Source organism: Equus asinus, chromosome 6 (assembly GCF_041296235.1).
Source record: "Equus asinus isolate D_3611 breed Donkey chromosome 6, EquAss-T2T_v2, whole genome shotgun sequence".
Taxonomy (NCBI): Eukaryota; Metazoa; Chordata; class Mammalia; order Perissodactyla; family Equidae; genus Equus; species Equus asinus.
Window position 1 is genome coordinate 42549191 of NC_091795.1, and position 25625 is coordinate 42574815.

At 35.4% G+C, this 25625-nt stretch overlaps 1 protein-coding gene across 3 annotated transcripts in view; it reads right to left on the minus strand.

Moving 5' to 3' along the window:
* Nucleotides 1–2477: 2477 nt before the first annotated feature.
* Nucleotides 2478–25625, minus strand: part of ZNF638 (zinc finger protein 638) — a 137492-nt gene continuing 114344 nt past the window's right edge. For all 3 annotated transcript variants that reach the window (XM_070511973.1, XM_014836673.3, XM_014836672.3), the window contains exons 17-28: nt 25356–25484; nt 24018–24059; nt 23397–23537; nt 21657–21782; nt 17755–17792; nt 12254–13478; nt 11596–11661; nt 8971–9925; nt 8048–8152; nt 5234–5335; nt 4356–4474; nt 2478–2797 (exon numbers count right to left, since the gene is read on the minus strand). In XM_070511973.1, coding sequence (XP_070368074.1) covers nt 2732–2797; nt 4356–4474; nt 5234–5335; nt 8048–8152; nt 8971–9925; nt 11596–11661; nt 12254–13478; nt 17755–17792; nt 21657–21782; nt 23397–23537; nt 24018–24059; nt 25356–25484 — 3114 coding nt within the window. In that variant the 3' untranslated portion in view covers nt 2478–2731. The remainder of the gene's footprint in view (nt 2798–4355; nt 4475–5233; nt 5336–8047; nt 8153–8970; nt 9926–11595; nt 11662–12253; nt 13479–17754; nt 17793–21656; nt 21783–23396; nt 23538–24017; nt 24060–25355; nt 25485–25625) is intronic.

Sequence of the window (25625 nt, forward strand, 5' to 3'; positions counted from 1 at the left end):
GGACGCCTACGACAGCATGGCTTGCCAAGCAGTGCCATGTCTGCATCCGGGATCCAAACTGGTGAACCCCAGGCTGCCAAAGTGGAACGTGCGCACGTAACCGCTGTGCCATCAGGCGGGCACCACAGGTGCCACTCTTCAAAAAAAAAAATACAAGAGAAATGAGAGTCAAGAGATAGATATATATATATACGTATTTATTTGGCCTTGAGTTGATAATGTTGAAACTAGGTAATTACTATATATAGATAAATTAGCCTATTCTTTTTAACAAGCTTGATATTTCCCACAAATAATAAAGTATTAAAATAAAAATTTGGGGCCGGCCCTGTGGCCAAGTGGTGAAGTTCACGTGCTCTGCTTCGGTGGCCCAGGGTTTCGCCGGTTCAGATCCTGGGCACAGACATGACACCGCTCAACAGGCCATGCTCAAGCGGGGTCCCACATGCCACAACTAGAAGGACCCACAACTAAAAATATACAACTATGTACTCGGGGGCTTTGGGGAGAAAAAGGAAAAAAACCAAAATCTTTAAAATAAAAATTTAAAGCTTTTAAAACCTGACTCTCATAAGTTTTTTTTTTTTGAAAGAATTCAAAAAGAGCAGTTTTGCAAAGGCAAACTTCTACAGCATTCTGTGCCAGAAAGGGTAATAAAATCTAAAAACTTTTATAGAGGTGGTGTTGAATGAAATCTTTTCTTGCTTTGGTATTTAGATAATAAAATGACAGAAGCTTAAAAGTAAGCTGTAATCCAATTATATACCTTGACCAACTAGTAAGCAGAAACTGCTATGTGTATCACACCCCATATGTGTAGTATAAATTAAGGAGGGAGGTATTTTAAGGTTTTCTGAAAAAGCCTAGAACGATTCTAAAATTATATGCAAAGAGTGTATGTTTATTTTTAGAAAAGCACACACAAATCTATTTGGAGCCCTATGATAAAAATTCCCAGTCCTAAGTGCAAAAAGCAACAGAAAAGAACATTATTTACTATGTATAGCTAACCATCAACATCTGTCACTAGGATAAAACACAAAAATTACCCCTACCACTTTTATACTTTAGCAGTTCCTTTTATTCTAATTTAGAATCCCAATTTCCAGATAACTAATTTAAAGGAGATAAGAGTTTCACACTTTAAATTCTTAAGATTATACTCCCAGGTTGACCCAAATAAGATTAAAGAAGCCCCTAACTCCTCTGGTTCACAAGCTTCAGAAGCAGTTTCAGGAAAAGAAGCTTCAGAAGTAGGGTTCCCACTTACTCTGACTGACTGTGCTGCTTTAGCACGCTGGCACCTTACTCTCCAACCTTTTAGGAGCTCTTCTCCCTCATTACCTCACTCACCTATACAGTTTTAGTTACAACAGACTCTTGGCACTCACAAGCCATCCTCCTCCTCCTCACCCCATTCCTTAGTCTGTGGCGTGTAGTACTTCATAATTTTGCCCAGGCTGTGGCTAAGCCTGAACAGAGTGTGCAGTGCGTTTGGTGAGCAATAACAAAAAGGTGCTGCTTTTTGTTCTTCACTTCACTCTTGCTGACTGTGAGGTGACTCTTGTGCTGTGATGGGAGTAAGAGATCTAAAAAAGTAGCTGTTTTTCATTTCCCTCCACTCACCCTCCATTATTAATTGGTGCATTCCAATCTTGGAAGAGCTGAAGAATCAGATACTACAATTCAAAATCAGCAGGCTTATGTCTGAAGCATGCCCTAATCTAAACATTTACAGTGCAAAGGCTGTGTCCAGCATCTAATAATCCACTGAAGTATTTTTCTGTACCTTTACAACTTCTTACAAATATATTAAATAATAATTCAAATGGTTTAAAAAGCAAGTCCACTGGTCCACAGAAAATACAGGCTGCTTTGTTTTTGTGGTTTTAAGCTAATACTAAAAGACTTGCTAGGAGATACTTTAAATGAGTCCTGACAGAAAGAGTGGGGGCTGGCCCCGTGGCCGAGTGGTTAAGTTCGTGCGCTCCGCTGCAGGCGGCCCAGTGTTTCGTTGGTTCGAATCCTGGGCGCGGACATGGCACTGCTCGTCAGACCACGCTGAGGCAGCGTCCCACATGCCACAACTAGAAGAACCCACAACGAAGAATACACAACTATGTACCGGGGGGCTTTGGGGAGAAAAAGGAAAAAATAAAATCTTTAAAAAAAAAAAAGAGTGGATGTTACAGCAGAAAAAATATCTTCCCAACACACGAAAAAAAATCAAGCAAAGTTTTACTCAAACCTACCTGGGCAAACATGCTATAATCTAGTTTTATCCAGAAAAATAGAGAGTTTAAAAAAAGCTTTGACCTGTACATGGATGGTTGAAGCAAACTGAAACACTGGCATGCTATGACTTTCAGGAATATATAAAGACTCTCCAAATATCCCAAATCACAGCAGTTATATAGAAGCCTGTCTGCAACCAGAGGCAAGCACGTCTTTAATAAATCAGCCACAAACACAAGATGGTATTTTAAATATACAGTAGGAACATTTATTTTAACACTTCTAAAAGATATTTCTCCATGCCTGATGATTTGATATAAAAATCAAACCCATCATACTTTCCCCATCAGTCTCTCTACATCAAGGGCAATCAGAAATTTGTACAACATGAATATTTGCTTCTGAAACAAAAATTACAAATTAAATGATAACAAAAATACACAAATCAACTGGACCCTAAACGAATTTCTAATGAATTCTTTCCCCTTTGCCCCAATCACCTAGAGCTTCTTTCTTCAGCCTCATTCTGCTCCTTTTCCTTTCTTTGCTTGGCCATGAACTTCTGTTAAAAGCAACATACAATATAAAATATTTATTAGATGTGGTTTGTTGTATGTACAAACATATCTAATATAGTTCACAGTATTTACAATTTAAAAGAGCCCAATCCTACAAAATAAAGATTAGAAACACAGTGTCTTACATTCACATTCCTTCCTCTCACTCATCAGTCACCTGATATTTATGATATACCAGACATTATGCTTGGTGCTTGGGGATTCAGTGGTCAACAAGACAGGTAAGGCCCTTTACCTCATGGAGCTACATTCTAGTAGGGGAAGAGAAACAATAAGAGAACAAATAAAGAACATAATTCTGGTTGGTGGTAAGCACTACGAAGGAAAGAAATATACCAAGGTAAGTGACTGAGGCTGACACTTTTTTGGGGGAGGGAGTGTTCTACTTTAGCTAAGTCTTTCTTAGGCAAAGGCCTTTTTGGGAAGCTGATTATTTGAGATGAGATCTAAAAGGAAGAACCAACTATACAAGTGGGGTTGGGATTGGGAGAGGGCAAAAAAACAACACTATAAAGGTGCAAAGGCAGCAAATGGGCCTGTCATGTATGAAAAATATTTAAAGCAAAGAAAGCCAGAAAAGCTGAAACACAGGGAGAAATAAAAAACAGTGAGATCAGAGAAGCAGAAAGGACTCAGATCATCTAGGGCCTTACAGACCCACAAGTAGTTTGGATATTATTCAAAGTGTAATAAGAAGCCAGTGGAAGATTTTAAATGGAAAAACGACATGAAAAACTTAAGAGCACAGGTACCATAGCACAATGATTAAGGGCTTGAGCCTAGAATAAAACAGAGTTAGGTTCAAATCCTAGGTCTGCCACTAACTAGCTATGTGACCTTGGGATATGATACTTGGGTTTAGCTACTCTTTAAGCCTATTTCCTCATCTTTAAAATTGAAATGATAGCATCCACCTCATAAAGTTGATGAGGGGATTAAATAGCGTCCAGCAAATAACAGCTCAGTAAATGTTAAATGAGTATCTGTGCCAGAAATTCAATAGAGGATGTGTAAGACAACTTTCAAATATCCATGAGGAATCAGAACTATTGCTTCAACTAGAGCTAATGATGATTCTCCAGAGTAGGACTTCTCAAAGATGTGCACAACTAAAAAAAGACGGGGTGAGATTGTCGGGGTGGGGTGGGGATTCAATCAGTTTAGGAAATGCATTAAATAAAGTTAAGAGGATTCTTTCTGACTAGACAATTCAGAAGGTTTAATATTCTATGTGTCCATGACTCTGAAAGAAGGCACCAGAATATACAGTTACCCACACTTTATTAGAGTGTCACTTGGGACTCGTAATCTGCAGAATTTACTCTGGCAAACGCTGCCAGAGGAAAACGAATAAAGACTGGAAGTTATGGGCAAGTGAAGGAGAGGAATAGGATTTTGGACCCAAGAGGAACAAAATGGCACAAGCCTTCAAAAGTTCTCCCAGAGAGCAAAGAATGTACATTCTGGGTGGACATTTAAGTAGTTTGATTATAATACCACCACCTAAAGATTTTAGGAGGAGTTAAGAATAAAACAAAGTACCTCTGTATTTTGCTTATGACGTGTACTCTTGCAGTGATTTGTCATTGCTTTTTCACCTGAGTAGAAAAGGGAACAAATTGGACAGAAGAATCCAGCCTTCGGTACAAGAAAGTCTAAATCTAGAGGACAAGAAGAGAGGGAGAAGAGAAAGAAAGAAAATTAATGATAATTTATCTATAGCTGTGTTGATTAATTGATCTAAACATGACAAACCTACTAAGCACAGTATACACTTACACATAAACATAATATATACTGCTATATATCCAGGGATCAAGAGCAATTAAGCCTTTAATCACAAAACCAAGATCTTTATTTTATTTTTTAACAAATTCTGTAATATTCCAGAGCCTCCAGGAATGCCAGTGAATTCTTTCAGAATAGCAATTTATTGGAAAAGAACCTGATAGCCTTTGAAATAAACCTCTTAGGAATCCCCTATTAAAATAAACCAGGAAGAAGAGGCAGAACAATAAGCAGCCGCCTGCTTGAGGAATATGCTGAACAAACAAATGAGATGCCCCCAGCTCATCTTAGCTGGTGGCCATGAACAAAGTTTGCTAGCTAAGCTTTTCAGCATGCTCTACTTAACTAGAATTTCTGCCTGGGCAAGTATACCTCAATTCTTACCAGAGCAGCCAAGAAAAAAAGAAGAGACATATCCCAGATTTCAAGAGTGCAATAAAAATATCCTTGCCAGGTAAAAAGACAGCCTAATAAACTGCTTTCAGAAATGCCAATGTGCAAAACTTGCTAATTTATGCTCTAAAATAATCATCTAAGCAAGGTTATTCTACTATCTAAACAACAGAACACTTACGATGGTACTGAATTTTTATTTCGTATGGATAAGGAAAAGAGTGTCATTTTTACTTTACCTTCAGGGACATCAGGTGCCACTGATTTCCCTAAAGAAGAGTCCTCCGTCTTCTTGCGTTTTCGTTCTGGTTCTGAATCCTTTAATCCAGACTCCTCATCAACTAAGTCATCAAATTTTTTAAGGAAAAAAAGTTATTAAAAATAGATTCATGGACTTTGTGAAGCTAACATGAGCTAATCCCTGCTCTCAAAGATTAATTTATGGTTCATCTCTTTAAGTAAACCCTCCTTGGTTAATCCCACCTGACCATTCTTCCAAGGTTCTTTGACGTAAGCAATAAATGGGTAAGTTTATTCAACCACATTAAATGGATTTAAGGGTATATTTTACTTCTATTGTTCCAGAAAGAATTTAAAGGGTAACGGAAAAAGTTCAAGTTCTAGAATTAGCGGTAAGAGTTAACTTGTGTATGCAAAGTGCGGGGTTGGGGGAAGAGTGTGAATTAAGGGGAAAAGGACATAAGCAGAAAATTCTGATGCTCTGTACTGAGGCCCTTCCAACCAAGAAAAACTGAGCCTAAAATTATGGACTAAGACCCTTGTTAGACAGAATCCAAGTGAAATTACAAACATTAAAGCCCAGCAAAGTGAGTAACATGTAAAAAGCACTCAATACTAGCAGACTCTGCATAAAATGATCTTGGGGGATGACAAAAATGGGAACTGATTCCAAGCAAGTTATCCCCAGCAGGTGAAATACCTTACTGTTGTGTAGTACTTGACAAATCCCTTTCACATATATAACATTCATTTAGCTTTTACCTCACGTGAGACAGGGATAATAATGATTTGACCTTTCTATTTCTTTACACGTGGAGAGAGCAAAACCAAGAGAGGTAAGAAACTGATATGCCCAAGGTTGCACAGCTAGTAAGTGACAGAGGCTAGAACCAAGACTTGTGACTTCAAGTTCAGTGCTCTCTCCATGCAACTGGACTACTCTTTACGAAATCTGAGGGGATGGCTAGGAACTATGAAATCATATTTACTCTCCTCTTATTCCTTGCATTTTAACTGGTCATCAAGTCCTAAAGAATTGGTAAAAAAAAAAAAAAAAAAAAAAGGCTATCTCCCTTTTCTTGACCCAATGGTTAAAATAGCCTCCAGTCTCTTCCTCCAAAAGTTTATTCCCTCACCAGAGTAATAAACTTTCTCAAACACATTTGCTCCTGCCACTCCAAAGGCACACTTATGTAATAATAATAAATTATATAACACTTTAAATAGATTAAAACAAATATTTTAAGTTTAAAATTGTTAAAAAGTGACCTTTTCTTAAGTTAGATTTTTTTGTCAAAAATACTGTCCATTAACAGGAATTGTTACATAAACAGTTCTCTATTCTTCAGTTCACATGTCGAGGCAGTTCTACACAAGCTGGTACACCTGAAGCTGCCCTACTCCAACAGAAATCCCGGGGGGATAAACTTCATGAAATCATGCTAGGAGTTATTTGTCAGATTACTAAATCACTAACCATGGCTTAGTATCAAGGAGAGATTATGGAGAAGAATAGACAAAGGAGGAGGAGTACCCACTTGGCCATGGGAGAGTTTCAAGAAAGAGGGCATTATCAATAGTAACAAATGATGCAGAGAAGTCGAATAAGACTATCTTAACAAGAAAAAAAAGTAATGATTTTAAATCAAGTAGGACAACAACCCAATGAAGGTTCTTTATCAACATCAATTTCAAGAAGGTGGTTTAGAAAGAAACCAAAATACATCCAGTTCAATGGGAGATGAAGAAATAAAAACAGGTGGTTCTTTCTAGGTGCTTTGCTCTCTGAAAGGAAGAAGAAAAGATGGGAGCTAGAAGGATTCCAAAGTTAAGGGCATGGTTTTTCAAAAGGGAAAGACTTGGCTATGCTTTACGTGTGCAGAGCCAAAGTAGGTAAATGTAAGCTGGCAGACAGGGGAGATCCTATATTTGCTGTGGTAAATAGAAATGAAAGTAAGGTTATCCAGTGAGGAATGGGCTAGGTGACGCAGAAAGGGAAAAAGACTTACGTTACACTTGGTTAGGACATGAGGAAAGGAAGAAGGCCTGTAATAGGCTGTGGAGCAGCACTGAGGGCCCAACTAAGATCAGATTCAATGAACTGGAACTGAATCACAGTCCGTTATTTTTCCTTAGAGAAGACAGAAAGGAAAAGCAAGAGGGCAAGGAGGGTGCTTGCAAAGAGAATGGTACAGTACTGTTAAGTCATATCAATAGTTGATTTTTTGCTTTACCTCTCTGAATCAGTAAACCTGAGATCTGGAACTGTGTGCTTTTCTTCTTTTCTACCCTTTTTAGCATTTTGCTATGAATATAATGGACACAATGACAAACATTTATTGAATGACTAGAGTACTCTTCCTCAGTAGACATTATTCCCTATTTGTTTCAACATAAATTTTATTAATGTTATTAAGACATCTTATTTAATTCATTGGCTGGCTGCTTGGCAACATCCACAAAACAAGGGATCTGGCGAACGAATAAGAGCTGGTTAATAAATGATTTCTACTTCAGGCTGCAAGATGGTAGGAATAACCTTTCATGGATCATTTCCATAAATTGTCACACTCTATTATAAGAGGATCATCTGTCATTCTATTATCCCATTCCATTATGTTTCATTATCTCTCTACATTACAAAGATAAAAACCTTTATGCCGATCTAATTATTATAAGGCTACCTTTCTCCCCACCCATTACTCTAGTTCACTGTTTTTCTACTTTTCTTCTTAGATAGTAGATCTTTGGAACTTCAACCACCACCTCATGTTGTATTACTCTCCTCCCCCCTTTCACCAATCCTGCTTTACCTTCATTAATTTGGAAGGCCTCTTCACCTTTCACTGGTTCTGTCACAACAGCTTTTTCCGATGGTGGTGTTTTCCCAATTCTAACTCTCTTGGTTGGCACTTTAGCTTCAAAGAGAAAGCCTAATTTACTGCTATAGTAACAGCATTTAAATTGCTTTTAATTCTGATTAACAATTTTAACACCTTTTCTGCAAACAAAATAATACTCAAATTTGGGAAGGAAACCTAGTTCTAATATAAAATATGAGAATTCTATTAAAAAATACTTAACGTTAGTTTTAAACATTCTCCTTTTATTTTCCCATTTACCTTGTTCCAAACTTTACCTTCCCACCTGCTTTTTCCCAAGAAGTCTATACATCTTTTTCTATTTTATTCCTTAAGACTGCGGGACCATCTTATTATTTTTTATTCTTAGTTTAGTTAAATCTTCCAAGATTTTCTTACTGAAAATCATTTTGATCTCCCTCCAGTACCGAAAGTAAGCTGATCTACCATTCTATACTATTAAAATATTTACTGAAAAGCAAAATGGTACCTTCACTAATTTTTCTACATCTTAAGGCTAAGTAAGAACTGGGAGGCAGTTTAGTATAAACATCCTTCTACTTATGAAAAGGTGTGTTTTCCTAATAATACAAAGATAACATTTTCATTCCAATTCTTATTTGGGCACTCTAATTTGCTTTCTGATTTTGTCATCTTTTCTTGAGGTATAACAACTTGGGGCAAGGCCTGCTCTGTAACTAAGAGAAACCTGTCCAACTTGTACATATTTCTTTGGAAATTATCACTGACCATAACTATTTGTTGGCTTATGTCAACATAGGGTGAAATTACTAATAATGCCACAACACATATTTTTGAAATTTTAAATGTAATCCCCCCGTAAAACAGAAAGAATACCACTTTCAAGTATCTACCTGCCAAGTGTCTTTCAATCATGGTTTTCAGATCTTCTTCCATAACAGTCTCATTTACTAGACCCACTTGGGACAAGGCTTCAAGTTTCGTCTTCTTTGTGTCCACAGCTCTCTTTTTTCTATCCCCTCTTTTATCTGTGGGATGGTCATTTTTGCTTTGTGCTAATTCAACTTTTAAATCATTGTCTCCATCTTCTTCCTCTCCAACTTCATCAACAGTAACAAAATTAAGCTCTTCTTTAAGGTTGTTAAAGTCTGCCAGAGAGTCTTCATCCTCTTCAGTTACTTCATCCAAAGTCACTAAATGCAGATCACTGCTGTCATCCTGTATTTCATCTACAGTAACTAAAGTAGAAGGGTCTTCAGGCATCTGAGAAGAAATGAATCCAATGGAATCCCTTCCAGTATTTCCCTCATCTCCTTTAGTATTTAAAGTGGCAAAACTTATGTCTGTCGACTCATTTAAAGGTAGCTCTTCTACTTCTCCAATTTCATCCACAGTTACCAAGCGTTCTTGTTTGAGAAGATCTTGTTCTTCAGCCACTGACAGTACAGTAACATCTTTAGGTTCACTGTGAGAAATGCAATCATCTTGATCAATTAACTCATCTAACGTAAGAAGTGAATTTGAATTTTTTACCATTTCTTCCATATTTATTTCTTCTTCATCAATTACTTCATCTACAGTGACCAGAGCTTGTGCTAAATGTGTAGCTGCATCTTCCTCTTCCCCAATCTCATCCAATGTTACAAAAGATAATTCTCCCTCAACGACACGAGGGGTGGAAGTTTTCCCCCTCTTCTTCTTTAAGTTCAGTTCAGAGGAAGGGGTATTTTTGAGAGCTTCTTTCCTTTTCCCCTTTGGTGGAGCCTGCTTGGCTTGAAAAGGATTCACTTCTTCTATAACCTCATCCACAGTAACAAATTCATCCAAATTAAACGGAAATAATGGTTCCTGTTGGAAAGGTAAAAAAAAAAAAACAATCACAGCATTGTGAACAACTACCAATAACTAGCTAGGTTCCAAATAGTCCCAGTAAATGTGCCTGAAGTATCCTTTGTGAGAATTTCAGTGTAGGGAAGTTTCCTAAAGACTGAAATTAGTATTATTTTAAAAAGTCCACAAAAGAATTAGCTAGAATTCACAAAGTACGCAATGCCAAAGGTAAAATGCTAACAAAATCAATCTAATTCCACCTTTACTTAATTCAGTAAGATTATAATTATTTCCTAAATGATCATGAGTTTTGAAATATGATGCACAAAAATACTATATTCAAAGCATTTATCAAACAATATAATACAAAGAATTTACTATTCCATATGTTAACCATATCTAAGTGTTCTAAGAGACTTAATGGACCACTAAAAGCACCTCAAATATAGCTAGAGAGTAAAGAGTTAACTAGATTGTTCCACTGAATTTATATATATATATATACACACACACACACACTTTTTTTTAAGACATGCAACATTCAGATAGAAAGTTTATATTTTGAGAAAGTTATATGAAAAATTACTCAGACTGAATGTCAAATACAACTGCACTTGAAATAAATAGTACCTGTAATTTGAAAAATGATGCCAACACTAAAGAAAATAAATTCCCAGCAGGCAGCCTACACATTTAGTATGCTATCAATGATCCATTACCAGTACATATAATGACCACAGTAGAATATATACCCAGTAATTTTGGGAGGAAAAATCTGTAAGCAATTGTACTACCAACTTATTAAGCCAATGGAACTAACCATAATCTCATTTACGCTGTTAAACTAACACTTCTCCTCGCCCCAATAAAATAGGCCCAAATTCATCCCCTAATGGTAGAAAAAAGTAAAACGACTGAAAAAATATTCTATAAACAGTGGAAATCTAAAATACTAAACAACTAAATATAAAATGTAAGACATTTATTTGGCAGTAGAACTCAGTACTAGGAAAGTAAATTTTATAGCTCATCCAGGTAGTTTAAACTGAGCCATACCTGAAGGACCACTTCTTTGGAAGTTCCACAAAATGGGGAGGACTCGCGTCAAACGCTAGTGTCCTTTCAACATCTGATTTTATTCTGTGTTTATAACCTATTTCTGTCAAGATGAGATTGAAGGTATTTTCCAACTCTAATTCTCTTTCCACTCCTGTGTAACTTTTTGCCCTGCACCAAGCACACAAACTATTTAGCCAGGTTCAAAGTCAAAAAACAAACTGGGGGCCGGCCCGGTGGCGCAGTGGTTAAGTGCGCACGTTCCGCTTCAGCGGCCCGGGGTTCTCCAGTTCGGATCCCGGGTGCGGGCACGGCACCGCTTGGCAAGCCACACTGTGGTAGGTGTTCCATGTATAAAGTAGAGGAAGATGGGCACGGATGTTAGCTCAGGGTCAGGCTTCCTCAGCAAAAAGAGTAGGACTGGCAGCAGACGTTAGCTCAGGATTGATCTTCCTCAAAAAAACAAAAAACAAAAAACTGGTGGTAGGGTCAAAAAGAAAACATCTCATTCCTCTTCCTTGCTCTGTATCATACTAATTATTATAGGAGAGACATAAGCTATAAGGGAGATGAACTCTTCTATGGAGGGATGGAACAGAAGGGTTAGTGTTATTAAGCACACTGTTTCTCACCTCTTTAGATTTCGAACTTCTACCAGTGGTGCTTTTAGGATTCTTTGTGTTTTGCCCAGCGAAAGTCTGAAATATTAAGTAAGAAATACAGAAAAACAAAATTTACAACTAGGTTACTAATGTTCTTAAAAAAAAAAAAAGAATTCAAACGGCAAACATTATCCAAACACATTCAACTATGCAAATATTTAACAGGTATACCAAACTAAGTTAACAATCATTTAACAGCACAGGCATCATCTCTGTAAGTTATAGTTAAATTCAATTTTACTGATCTTTTCTTCCCTGTAGCCACAATGTCTAAGTTGGGCAATCAGTAAGCTGATAAAGAAGCTTCAATTTATGAGAGAAAATGGTTTCCCATTCAGAAGCAGAGTGCTACATCATCTCAGAAGATTCACTTATGACTTTTCTTAAACCACAAAGTTATATTTCCGACCACATTTCATTCAAATAATGTTTTTCAAACCTGTTAATAAATTATGAGCTTGAGCTTATGATTCTAAATGTCTATTAGCTTAAGTCAGTGGAATTGTTTAAGAAAGGGAAATGGGAGCTTTCGGGTAGAGTGAGGAGATTACACCTCCTACTCCAAAGCTACAACAGGAGAACCAATCACTTCAAAGATACACTGAGCCATTCTTCCTACCCTCCTCACCTTGTTGTTGCTGTCATCCCGTTTCATGAAGGAAGGTCTAGCCTCTGCTTCCTGAGACTGTTTTGTTATATCCCTGTAATCCAGTTTAGAATCCTTGCCTTGCAGGGCTGAGATCCTCCCACTGCCTCCTCTGGGAATACCGCTCTGAGTGGGTTTGAATTTACTGCTGCTTTCAGCCAAGCCTGACCTGGCACTTGTAGGTTTAAGTAGACCCAATTCCTTGGCTGAAAGTTTCTTTTCAGCATTTATTTGATCTCTGAGTACAGATTTCAGAAAACTTTTCTGGTTTTCAGATTTTGAAGCTGTAGCTTTTGCCTTTGGAGAAGAAACGATACCAGCCTTGATGCTTGATTTACTGCTAGGTGCATTCGATGCAACCAGCACACTAGTTTTACTAGTTTCATCAGGCTTATTGGCCTGACTCACTCCTTTATTTGGATACACCTTGGTCACAGCATTTTCTGCAGGCTTTTCTTTCATTGCTGCTACAATCTTTTCCAACTTCTCTGCAACCATTCTAGCATCATTTTTTTCAGCCTTCTCTGTGCCTATTTGCAGATCCATTTTGGATTCCTTAGTATTAAATTCATTCTCCTCCTTTTCATCCATGTTACTTTTTTCAGAAATTCCCTTTTTACTCACTGCCTTCTCATCCCCAGTGGAAATTCCTGGTACTAAGGCCACAATACAAGCAGATGGTACTATTTCTGAAACACTTTCATGTTTGTCTTCTTCAGCTACAGCTTCTATCAAAGACTCTGTAATCCCAGAAAAGAAATCTTCTGTTTCAGATGGAGATTCTTCTAGAATTCCTTTGATGTTCCTTTCTTCTATAAATGTACTATCAGATGTTGATAATTCTGTTTCAGGGTTAATAATTTCTGCCTCTTCCTTCTCAAAGTCACTGGTATACATCTGCTGATTTAAAACAGACTCCTCTAAATTTTCAGTGAATAATTCAATACTGGTTGGAGTGGATGCTACAAGAGGAATTTCCACTTTGACCTCCTCTCCTTGAGTTTCAACTTCCAAAGTTTCAATAGCAAAGTCAGAGTCACATGGTACTTTTTCAGGTTCTTCCTCACAAGGCTCTTCCTGCAGTACAGAAGTTTCTGTTTGAATGCTGGGAATAAATTCTTCTTCAATCTCACTAGGTTTAACAGAGGGACTATCAGCTGCTGTTTGCACCTCACTTTCATCAACTGGACTGTTTTTCAAGTCAGGGCTAAAAGTATTTAAAAACAAACAAAAAAAAGAACACAAACAAAAACACAAACAAAAATCAAACTATGATGAGAATTCAACCATTATAAATAATCCTGTTGATGCCAATTGTTAAGACTTCCTGATGCATAAGTGATAAACATTGGGAAATCCAGCCAATCAGCATTAAAATGGTTAAGATGTTTTGACGCAAATACGTGAACAATATAAAACTTAAAGAGATTCTCCATTGCACTGAAGATTTCTTTTTAGTTCAAAGGAAATAATGGCAAAATTATGACCATTGATATGATCCTTTTACTCATGTACATTATAACCAGTTTTTTTCCTTCTGTGTCAAGTTTGCAACTGACATCAGAAGGCCGAAGGTAAATTTGAGACATCTCAAATTATTATTAGGTCCTATCTTTCCACATGGGTAACTGAAATAATAAAATATGTGCATAATTCTATAATGAAACTAATGATCCATGCACTGAAATATAAAATTTTATAAGTGAATCTCACCTAAAAGGACCATAAACAGAAACTATGGAGAAAAGCCCATACTCTTAACCATGTCATCTCTTTTTCTGGATGTGAGAGAGATTTGTTTTTAATTTCCCAAGAACTGTATTTATTAATAATACTTAAAAGAAACCTTTCTTTGGAAGTATCTTTTAAGTACTCTGTTGAAGATTTAAAGTTAGAGGTGAAACTGATAGAATCCCCTTAACATCAACATGTAGTCTTCTATAATACAGTCTTCCTTTTTATAATATGTGCCTTTGGCTACACTACGCGAAGGAATATGTTAAAAGAAGTCTTTCTAGTTACAGAGAATAATTTAAAATTCTAACACATAACAAAATTTTAAGTGAAATTATTCAGAAGAAACAGAGGAAATACATGACAAGTATATACAATTGATCTTATTCATCACGGTCTTCTCAAATCCAAAGTAAACAAAACTGTGTGATTCTCTAATTCAACCACTTTCACTGTGGCAGAGACAGAATAAACTATTTTTATATGAACGCTCCATAGATCAGAGGTTATCTTGAAAAGTAACAAGGAAAATCCTAGCTTCCGAAGACAACGTTCAGCGTGCTATCAACACAAAGTTTAACAAATACACTCACTTAATTACATTAGAAGCAGCAGGATGGGGACAGACCAGAAAGTCATCATGCCATAACAATATCTCATACTAAAGAGTACTGACCCTTTTCCTCCTGCTTTTCAAGAGGGGGGAATAACGCATTCCCCTTGATATGCTTCTCAAAGGGTAGCCATATATCCTTTAGTTAACGTAAGATGATGAGTAGCTGTGTCCTGAGACATTAATATTTCAGAAATTTGGAAAAAGTTAAGTGCTACCACATCAGGGTCTAATCACTTGAGCCAATAAACTGGTTCTCCTCCCAAAGATGTTAAGTTTAAACTTGCAAAGGAGAAAACTTCTAAAAGATCAAAGAAACACCTCTTGATGAAGAGTTGTAAAGGCACAGTTTGAGGAATTTATTTAAGTTAAACAGCTAATAACTGAAGACCTTAATCAATACATATTCTATTCATTTGTATAAGCTACCCTTTGTATGCTGAAAGGGTTTAAGGGTTTTTATTTGAAATAATTCACATCCCTTATATTAAAAAATACCAATGGCTGATTTTAAGTGTTCCAAATTCTTTGGACTAGTCAAAATAAAACTTGTAGTCAAGCACAAATACGACAAAGATAAGAAAAAGTTGTGACATTCAGTTACAGCAGTTATGTAAGTATTTCTCAAAATATGTTTTCATTTTTAAATTACAAACCTCATTTCCAATAATGAAGATTAAATTCAAATTCCCACCTCATTACAGAACTGCACATTAACCCTATTTACAAATTAGGGCTATACAAAAACATCAATCTATTAGGCTAGACGGGTAACAACAGAGATTTTGATTCCTGGCTCCAGGATAAAGCAAGTCCTTCCGCTTAGCGTATTTAAAGTTTTTCAATTAAAAAAGAAAGCTATTATCTTTTATACAAAATGAATCACTATGTAGATCCACACTTCAAGGAGAGACCATGGACCTATTTGGAAACATGGCTTAATTCCCTATTTGTTCTTGTGTGCAGGTCTTTTAATATTACAGTGCTTTAATCATAGAGTTCATTGACCAAAGATTAATACTTCTCACTAATATGAGAAAAACCATCAGTGTTCATCAAGTTAGCTCAGAAAGTCAGTCTGAGATGTCAAATAAATGAAATATTAACATTAAAGTAAAAAAACCAATCTTTTAACAAGATAGAAGGAAAACACATCATATTCTGGGAAACGGCACAAAAAACGATTTCAGGAAAGCATTCAGGATATAGGTATCTAATTTCCCAGCCTTGGTTTCACTCTCATACCCCCCATAATTCCAGGGTTTCAAAATCTTCAGAAAAGGCAGACAATGAAAGCTGGGCATGAGAACAAAAGTTAACACTATACCATACGCTTTCTGAGAAACTTTAGACTGAGATCTAACAATACTGAAGATTGGTATTTATTTCAGAGGGCCACTGGGTACTTCCCAACATTACTAATGAGTTGGTGAAAATTTCATCTAGCATCCTTATTTGGAGCCTTAATCACATGATAAATAAAACATGTTTACATGGAGAGGGATGAGAACAGGTAAAATGTAGGGTATTATTAAATTAACATCTTCACACAAGATTGCCTTTAAATTGGAAATATATTTAATTCCTTTACACTAATTATAAACAAAAAGATCATATTCATGATGAATTAGCACCCACAAGTGCTTTAAAAAACACACACACACACACAAACACCAATACTTTCTCAGGATCAGTTTACTCCAATAAAGAAATGTGAAGTAGTCGGGCCACACTTCACACCTTAATGTCACATAAGTCAGAAAAAAATGACTGTGAAATGGGAATTAAGAAGTTATTAATACCAGAATTTTTAAAATTAAATCTGTAAGATTATATAACTATCAGTGTAAATTCATTAAGAAGTCAAAACAAAGAGAGGAAGAAAATGACCAAAACACAGACAATAGCTATTCTTGCAGACATGAAAGAAACTCTGTCAAATGAAATACATAAAATGATTTTTGGAAGAGGCGATTTACTTAGCAGTCGGAGTTACTGTGGCCAAACTGTAGGTCTGTCTATAACATGTGGCATTGTTACTTATTAATGCCCTCTGTGGGTTTTTATGTCACATCGCTGTTGGTATTACTTCTCAGGCATGCAAATATATTGGTATGATGATATGCAACTTAAAAAAGTCTGTGATGACACAAACAGCAAACCTATTGTTTAAGTTACCAATACTTTTTAATGTACTCATAATCATCTTTACCATTTATAAGTCTCATTTTATAAGAATTAATTACTGAGAAGAAAAATCCATTAAGACATCCTGTTTTTCATGCATCTTAAAATTAGATGGTGCATCAAATAAAATAAACTTCCCATATTGACATACTTTCAAATTGTTCTTTCAAACTGATAAGCTCTTACTATACTGACTCTAACACCTAAGGGTAAATTACTTAGCATAAAAGAGGGGAAAGAATTCTAAATCACTGATTCCCAACAAAGAGCAGTAAAAGAGAAGTTATTAATTGGGCCAAAGATGGTGATAAGGGTAGTATTCATGAGGATGAGAATGTTACTAAGAGTGTACTATATGTGGTCAAAACAAGGTTGTGTCACTAGTTGTGAAGACTCTGAAGAAAAAGCTTTCATCCTCTAAAAATATAAAGCAATGTATATATTATTTTGTTTTATAAATATCCCTTCCCTCATCCCAGTTGTTTTCAAAAAATATCAAAATACACACTGAGTATTATCTTTTTGGTTTTAAGCCAACAAAATTTTAAAAGATTATACAAAAAGACTAAAATTTTACTATACTGTGTCTAACTATTTTCGAATTAAAAAAATCTAACAAGAAGAGTATAATACTGATAACGGAGTCGAGTTGTTCAAGAGTCTTAGCAAAATAATGCATAAAGAAGTCATATTTAAATATTTAATTCAAAATGTGTTTATACAGTTTTCAAAAAAAAAAAAAATCAGTAAACACCTGAAAGAGACCAAAAAACAAAAACTCCTAGGTCAAACAAAGCCAAAAACCCCCAGAACACTCATATATACATAAAATGAACATGAAAGACATGAACTTTTGCTACAAGTGAAGAATTACTATAAAATATAGGAATAAACTTCAGTAATTAACTAAATAGTATATGAAAATTTTAGCAAACTTAAAGCAACATACCTTTCATTTCCTCGTCCTGGGTCTGTCTCAGCTTGAGCCTGTAACATAATTCCACATTTTATTAGAGGCTATTCTACTGGATTTTAAATATTTAACCCATCCACGCAATGTTCTCAGTTCTTAAAATTTAAGCTAAAAATCAAGATACCACATCTTAAAAATAAATGAAAAGAGTTAGTTTTCAGTGTCCACATAACTATCAGGTTCTAGAATTTTTTTTCTCCTTCGATAAAGAGCTCTAAATTAGGTTATACTGAATAACTGACACAGCAATTAAGGAGAAAAATAAGTTTCCTTAATGTTGATATAAATAAGAATTTTTTTGAACTTTAAAAGCCTAGAAACACCACCTTTAGCTAAGAATAAAAAGAATCTGAAAAATCAACATCTTTGTTGTGTAATTATTATTTAAAAAGATTTTTTTTATAAGGTAGACCAGCTGACTTAAAAAGCCTTCTACTCAAGACACGGAGAAGTACTGAACAAAATTTAACAATAATCCTTTTAAATACATATCTGAACCACCAAGAAAAGCAATGTCTTAGAGCCCAAAATAGAAGCAGGAATTAAAATTCAGTGCCTATAAATGAAGCACTGGTTCAGGCATTCAGAACACATCAGTGAACAAAACAGCAAAAACGTCTGCCATCTAGAGCTTACATATACTAGGTGAAGACTTTTTCCATAGGAATCACGTGTACTCTGAGTTGAGAACTGTCTTTCCTAGATTTTCTAAGATTAAAAACCAAGAACTGTACTTTAAAGAAACTGAAGAATGTGCCTGTAGAGGAATCCTATAGAGGATTCCTGAGGTGGGTGTTGGAAGTGCCAGAGTAAAGGCCTGCTTTTACTGGGTTATCTGGCGGGGTATCAGGTCTATATTATAATGGTAGATAACCAAAATTAAGACGGCAGGTGATATGCCCCATGCAGTGTTCACACGTAGTCTTCCCATTCACAGGGGAGACTTGTTAGAGAGAGAGGAAAAAACCCTGAACGGTAGCAGAGAAAATCTATACCACATATGTGTATTAGCTAACCTGCTTCTTTAGTCATAAATGAATAAAAGAGAAAAACAAATGCACAAGAGAGAACAAAACAAGCATACAAAACTGGCTGAAGATATTTCAGAGAAGTGAAGAACTTTAAAAACAACTCTAAAGAATACTCTGAAGACTTTTTATACAGGAAAATTGAATAAGATATAGAATCCACAAAATCAGTAAAGGTGTTATTTCCAGAAAGATAAAACATTAAAATTTGAAAGAAATAAGAGGAGGAAAACTTTTCCTCAGGTGAAGAAACACATTAATCTTTAGATTTTATAAATTAACTGAGTGTTCTATGCAGGAATGGGAAAAAATAATTCCCAAACCAAGATAAAACCTTGCTCAACGCACTAGCCATACCGATCCTCCTTAGAGTTCTTGAATCACCAAATATATCCTTAAGGCCTTAGCTCTTGCTTTTCTAAAAACCTCTTCTCCGTGATATACTCGTAGAGCTTGCTCTCTGACTTCCTTCAGGTCTCTCAAGTAACTCTTCCTCAGAGGGGCTATCTCTGACCACTCCAAAATACACATCCCCTCATCCATCAGTCTCTATCTATCCTTTTATCTTGATTTATTTGTCTCCATATCACTTTACAAAGCACTTTTCACCATTTGACATTACATACATATATACATATAAAAGGATTATAAATAAATAAATATATATATATATATTTCCCATCTTTTTATAGTCTGTCTCTTTCAGTAAAATATAAGCTCCTCGAGGATGGGAACATTGACTCCTCCGTTTATCAATGTAGTCCAATCTCTAAAACAGTGCTGGCATAGAGAAGGAATTAGATAAATATTTGTTTAATGAATTAATGAACAAATGCTAAAAGCTTTCAGAGAGAAAAACAATACATACAGGTATGACTGGAATCAGCCTTCTCCTTAACAATCCCAGTTAAGAAAAATGATGAAAGGAAAAATAATTCGAGCACAGAAATCTCCACCCAGATAAACTATCAATAAAATGTTAGAGCAAAACAAAGCCATTTTCAAATATGCAGAGGTTCAGGAAGTTCACTACTCACACATACTTTCTGGGGAAAATTATTTGACGATGTACTCTAGCAAACAGAAAAGTAATCAAAAAGACTGGGACACACAGAATCAAGAAACAACCGAAGTTAACATAGAAGAGCAATAAAAAGAAAATCAAAGGGTATACAGATCATCCTTGACTTAACAATGGGGTTTTGTCCCAATAAACTCATCATAAATTGAAAATATTGTTAAGTCAAAACTGCATTTAATACACCTAACCTACTAAACATCAGAGCTTAGCCTAGCCTACCCTAAACAGGCTCAGAACATTTATATTAGCCTGCAGCTGGGCACAATCATCTAACACAAAGCCTCTTTTATAACAAAGTTTTGAATATCTCGTGCAATGTATTGAATACACTAGTGAAAGTGTAAGACAGATTGTATGGGTACAGAATGGTTTAAGTGTATGGGTTATTTACCCTCTCGATCACCTGGCTGACTGGGAGCTGCAGCTCACTGCCACTGCCCAGCATCACACAAGAGTAATCAAATCACTAGCCTGGGAAAAGATCAAAATTCAAAATTCGAAGTACGGTTTCTACTGAATGTCTACCAATTTGCACCACTGTAAAGTTGAAATATCACAAGTTGAACCATCATTAAGTCGGGGACCATGTGTAGTTGCTTTACAAAGCTAATGGCCGTAAGTTTAGAACAAGGAGTCAGACGAATAGCTCTAAGAAGAGAGCAAATTCTATTCAACAAATAGTAATTAAGTTATAAACTGAGTAACATGAAGACAGTCTTCTTTTCTCTTCTCAACAAGAAAAAACAACTCCTAAAACTGTACAGGAAAGCCATTATCCAAATACTGAAGAAAACAAAAACATAGCATCATTTTCAGAAATGAGTGGGAATATTAGAAAGTCACCTCCAAGTGTACAAGTTATAGACACAAATTGTATTTCCTTCTTTATAGACCTGCTCTTGTTACAACTTAAACTTGCAGTAAATATCTTCATAACCAAGATAGCAAAAATGCAGATATTGATTTTCAGTACTTCGAATCAAGCCTTCACACTCCATATGCAGGGTAACTATAGAACCTTAGTTATAGAGCTAAACTGTTGTAATGTACTACATGTGGAAGTAACAAAATTACAGGTAACAAAAATGGTGGGGGTAGTGTCAAAGAGAGGGTAATATAAGGACATTAATTAACTCACTATAAACACAGTAAATTAAAAACTGTTAATAAAAAAATCTGGGGGCAGGATTTATTTTCATTTTATAGCCTAGCTCAGGCTTTCATTACTCCTCAGATAGACCATTACAATACCTTGAAATTAGTCTATTTGTCTCTACTATCCAATTTATCATTTGTTGAGTGGCTATAATGGACACTATGTGACATGCTTAAGATTACGAGGTTAGCTTATCCACGAAAGCTAAGTCTTTCACAATAAGCCTAATGTGCTGTTGAATTAAACGAGCTGTAAGAACAAGGTTCTGAGTAAGGGCTTGGGAAGTTAAGTATCAATTTAGGCAGAGGTTTTACATAATTTTCACTTGTTTCATTTTTTTTAAGTCTAGGAACTCAGGACTATATTTCTCAAAGAAAAATTTCTGTACAGTCAGTGTTTACTGTAATTCTTAACACAGTTGAACAAAGTAATAACTTGAAAACTATCAAAAACACAAATTTTAGAAAATACAATGCTCTATTGAAAAAAACATGCTAAAAAATTTTAAAATTTTAAAATTACCTTCAGAGTGCATCTTCTAGCTTTGGGACAATGATTTTTACACCTTTCTTCATTTTCTAAAAGCACAAAAATTGATACAAAATAATCTTACCTCTGATGAGTCCATCTTTGGAGATAATGTGCAGGTCAATACATGGTCACCTATGTTCTGCGGATTTTGTTTCAGAAAGCTGTACATTGACTGAGCAGATTCGGGACTATCTAACTGAAGAATTGCCTTTGGAGAAGATAAAAGAAAGTATGAATAGTTCCTATAAAAAATTAAAAGTAGAGTTACCATATGATCCAGCAATCCCACTTTTTGGTATATACCCCCAAAAACTGAAGGCAGAGGTCAAACAGATATTTGTATATCCATGTTCATACTAGTATTTTATTCACAATAGCTAAAAAGGAGAAGCAACTCAAGCATTGATCAACAGATTGGTGGATAAACAAAAGGGTATATACACACAATGGAATATTACTCAGCCTTAAAAAGGAAGGAAATTCTGACATATACCACAACACATGCTGAAAGACATCATGCTAAGTGGAATAAGCCAATCACAAAAGGACAAATATTGTACGATTCCACTTATATGAGGTACTTAGAGTAGTCAAATTCATAGACAGAAGGTAGAATGTTAGAATGGTGGTTTCCAGGGAGTAGGAAGAGGGGCAATGGAGAGTCATTGTTGAATGGACATGGAGTTTCAGTTTGGGAAGAAGGGAAAAGTTCTGGCGATGGATATTGGTGATGCTTGCACAAGAATGTGAATATACTTAATGCCACTCAACCGACACTTAAACCTGGCTAAAATGGTAAGTTTTGTTATGAATATTTTACCACAATAAAAAAAATTTCTTTAATGATTTCTAAAAGTATGAATATATTTTTCTTCTAGACTTCAAATACATGATTACACAAGTAAGGTGAACTTTCGTTTCAAAGTAAACAAGAGAAAACAACCTTTCAAACGTTGCAAAGTCAAGGTAAAATTGAAAAGGATGTTGGGTATTTTCAAAAACAGGATTAAAAATGTCTAAGTAAAGGTTCAGAATTCCTTATGCCATCTGTCATCTCCCTTCCACACTATGCCACACTATTTCTAAAGTACCAAATTGCTCTATATACCAGTTAGAAGCATGTCAAAGAAATTAATGTCTACTTGTTCGTCAATTAGGTACTTTTTATGAGCAAACATTGTCAACTTTGATATGAAACCCTATCTTTCTAGCTAATATATGGCTGATCAAAATCTAATTTCATAACCAATATATTCCTAAATTAAATATTAAACATGGAGGACACAGAAAATGTAGAGGTTAACAATTTCTTTTAAGAAGCCAAATCACGTAAGTAAGAAATAATCATTTTATACTTCTTTCCATATAAACTAAACAAAGAGACTTAACTGTGTGTTTTATGGCTTCAAGGGACTTTAGAAAATACCTGGTAACCTTGCATTGTAGCTCCTTTCACATTGTACAATTAAGGACTAAAAGTGTAAACCAACTTAGCCAAGGTCACATAGGTACTTAAGACGATGAATACAAGTCTAAATTTCCCTGTAACATAATGCTCTTCACACAAATTACCTTTCTCCCTTGTGCAAGATTTATTTCCCCTTAAAACTAGGAGTTCTGAGGAGAGAGAGACTACCTCTTCCTTTTTGTCACAGCCCAGGAGAAAATATGCTGGTCTATCATAATTCCGCTAAGAGACTGAATGATGTTTATAGGTGCTTCAGTTCAGAAGCTGAATTAAAAGTTGCAGACCACAAGAATATGGAGTTCAGTTATATATTCTTGACAGAACATACAGCTAAAATAGGAATGACCTTGTTACCTTGTTTTTATTACTTATGAATATGTGGTGATCCACTTTTCCAAACTGAAGTCCAATACAAAGTACACATTGAAGTCCATCTTCCGGTAAATTATCAAGATGTACAAATCGATTGTAAATTTTATCTATATCTGCCTGTAGCTTTTTTTTGAGAGACAGCACAGAAAAAGAGAAACACAGCTGAAGTATCAGACTGTAAAACATGGATTAACAGCAATTTAATTTTTCAGAGGTCAGATGATATCCTCTCCCAAGAGTAAGAAAATGACTATGTGGGTGAAGATAGAGAGGTCTTAGTTTTTTAGATTTGAGTAATCAGGGAAAACAATATACTAAAACAGGAAGTATAATCTTTCTTCTATCAACATATTTACTCAAAACACTTAATATACCCAAGCTACTTATCGCTCCAGCATCTGGAAAATATTTCACATCAGGGATGACCATGACCCTTTATTTCTTAATTTTACCAAGAGAAGACCCATCTGACACCTCCATCACCTCAATATTTTAAAATTAGTGCTAAGGTTTTCTTTAATTCCTAACAGGTGAACAAATAAAACAACCAATGTTTCTATCAACTAATCAAGTGTACAAAAAGCATTTAAATGCAAACCTTACCTCTGGGTCATTTTCTTTAGTCAAGGTTGTAAATATAGCTTCCTAGAAAGGCAAAATAGATGAAGGTTGAAGGTGTAAGCTCTTCCTCCTTCACATATTTAATTAGTAAATATTTATGATAAAATAACCTATATGAATAAGCATTAAGCACTATTTCATAAAATGAAGAGTCAGCAAAAGTTCTGTTCCTTCCAAAACTCTTTCTCTCTTCCTAAACAAGTTACCCAAGTCCCACCTACCCATACACCTTAATCCTGCCTGTTCCGCTAAGTGCATTAAAGATTAATAAAGTGGTACCATTCTGGGGAAGATACTCAAACTCACATATAAAGAATAAGAGATTTAATTTAGCAGACAGTAAGAGAATTCAAATTATGAAACAAAAAGTTAAGCAAAGTAGGGAATGAGGAAGAACAGAGATGTAGAGTAGTAAAAAAACCAGAACTGGGTATTAAGTGGACAGCGATTTAGTGCTGTTGAATTATAAAAAAGCCAAGAGTGGCATGAGACAAGGATGTCAAAGCTGGGAAAGACTAGCTAATGGAAGGGTTACATGTATAGGAAAGGAACTTTACCTTATGAGACTATGGCTCTTAAAAGAACTTTTTTTCTCTCTTTTGACACTACTGACAAACAAATCTCAGCAATTACATTACATTAGAGTGATTCTCAATGGAAGGCTATTTCAAGTTATGTGCATTTCCACCTTCCTCTAGAGATTCTAATATCTCTGTTTTATGTCTCTTAGCAGTTGATAGTAAATGTTTGTAGCCCACACAGAAACGATGAAGGGTCTCTAAATCAGGTGAATTTGAATAGATTTGAATTTTACGTCAGTCTCAAAACTTTGTGGAGAAGTTTTAAGGGAGACAAAACTGAAGGTAGAAGACATAAAGAACAACTACGTCAGCAGGAGTTTTTAAGAGGTGAAGCAATGGTGGATGGGATGAAGAGGGAACAAACTCCAGAAATACTTGGGAGTTAAAACAGACAAGACCTAGTGACAGACTGGTTGTTAAGAAATGAGAGGAAAAAATTAAAGATAATCTCTGGGATTTCAGTTTCAATGACAGATAAGGGCAGTTAGATAAGAATAGAGGTCTCTACAGACAGCAGTTTTCAACTGTTTTCCATTCCAACATACATGAGGGATTGGATTCCCTCAATATGGAAGCAACTCTCTAACAGTGGCATGGGAGACTGGGAGGATAGAAAGCTTTCTCAGTGTCTGAAAGAAAACATGTGACCCAAAGAAGAAAACCAGAAAACAGACTACAATAAATCTATTAAAAAATTTAATAATATTCTAGTAAAAATTATGGCAAGTTTCTTATTTACCTCATCTTTTATATTCATGTTTTCAGGAGCCATACTTATTGAGAGTTGATTTCCATCCATTGATATTGGGAAGCAGGTATAAAATTTCACCATAGAATCTGCAGATTTTCTATTTATTTCTATAAATGCCTTTTAAAACAGAAATCACAAGAAAAAAAATAAATGTCTTATTTAAGTTACTTTTTCTTGAAAAGATTTAATACTTAAGAGCAAATGAATAACTTAGTAACTATTTTTAAGGTAAAAAATGCATTCTTCAGAAAGGTAAGG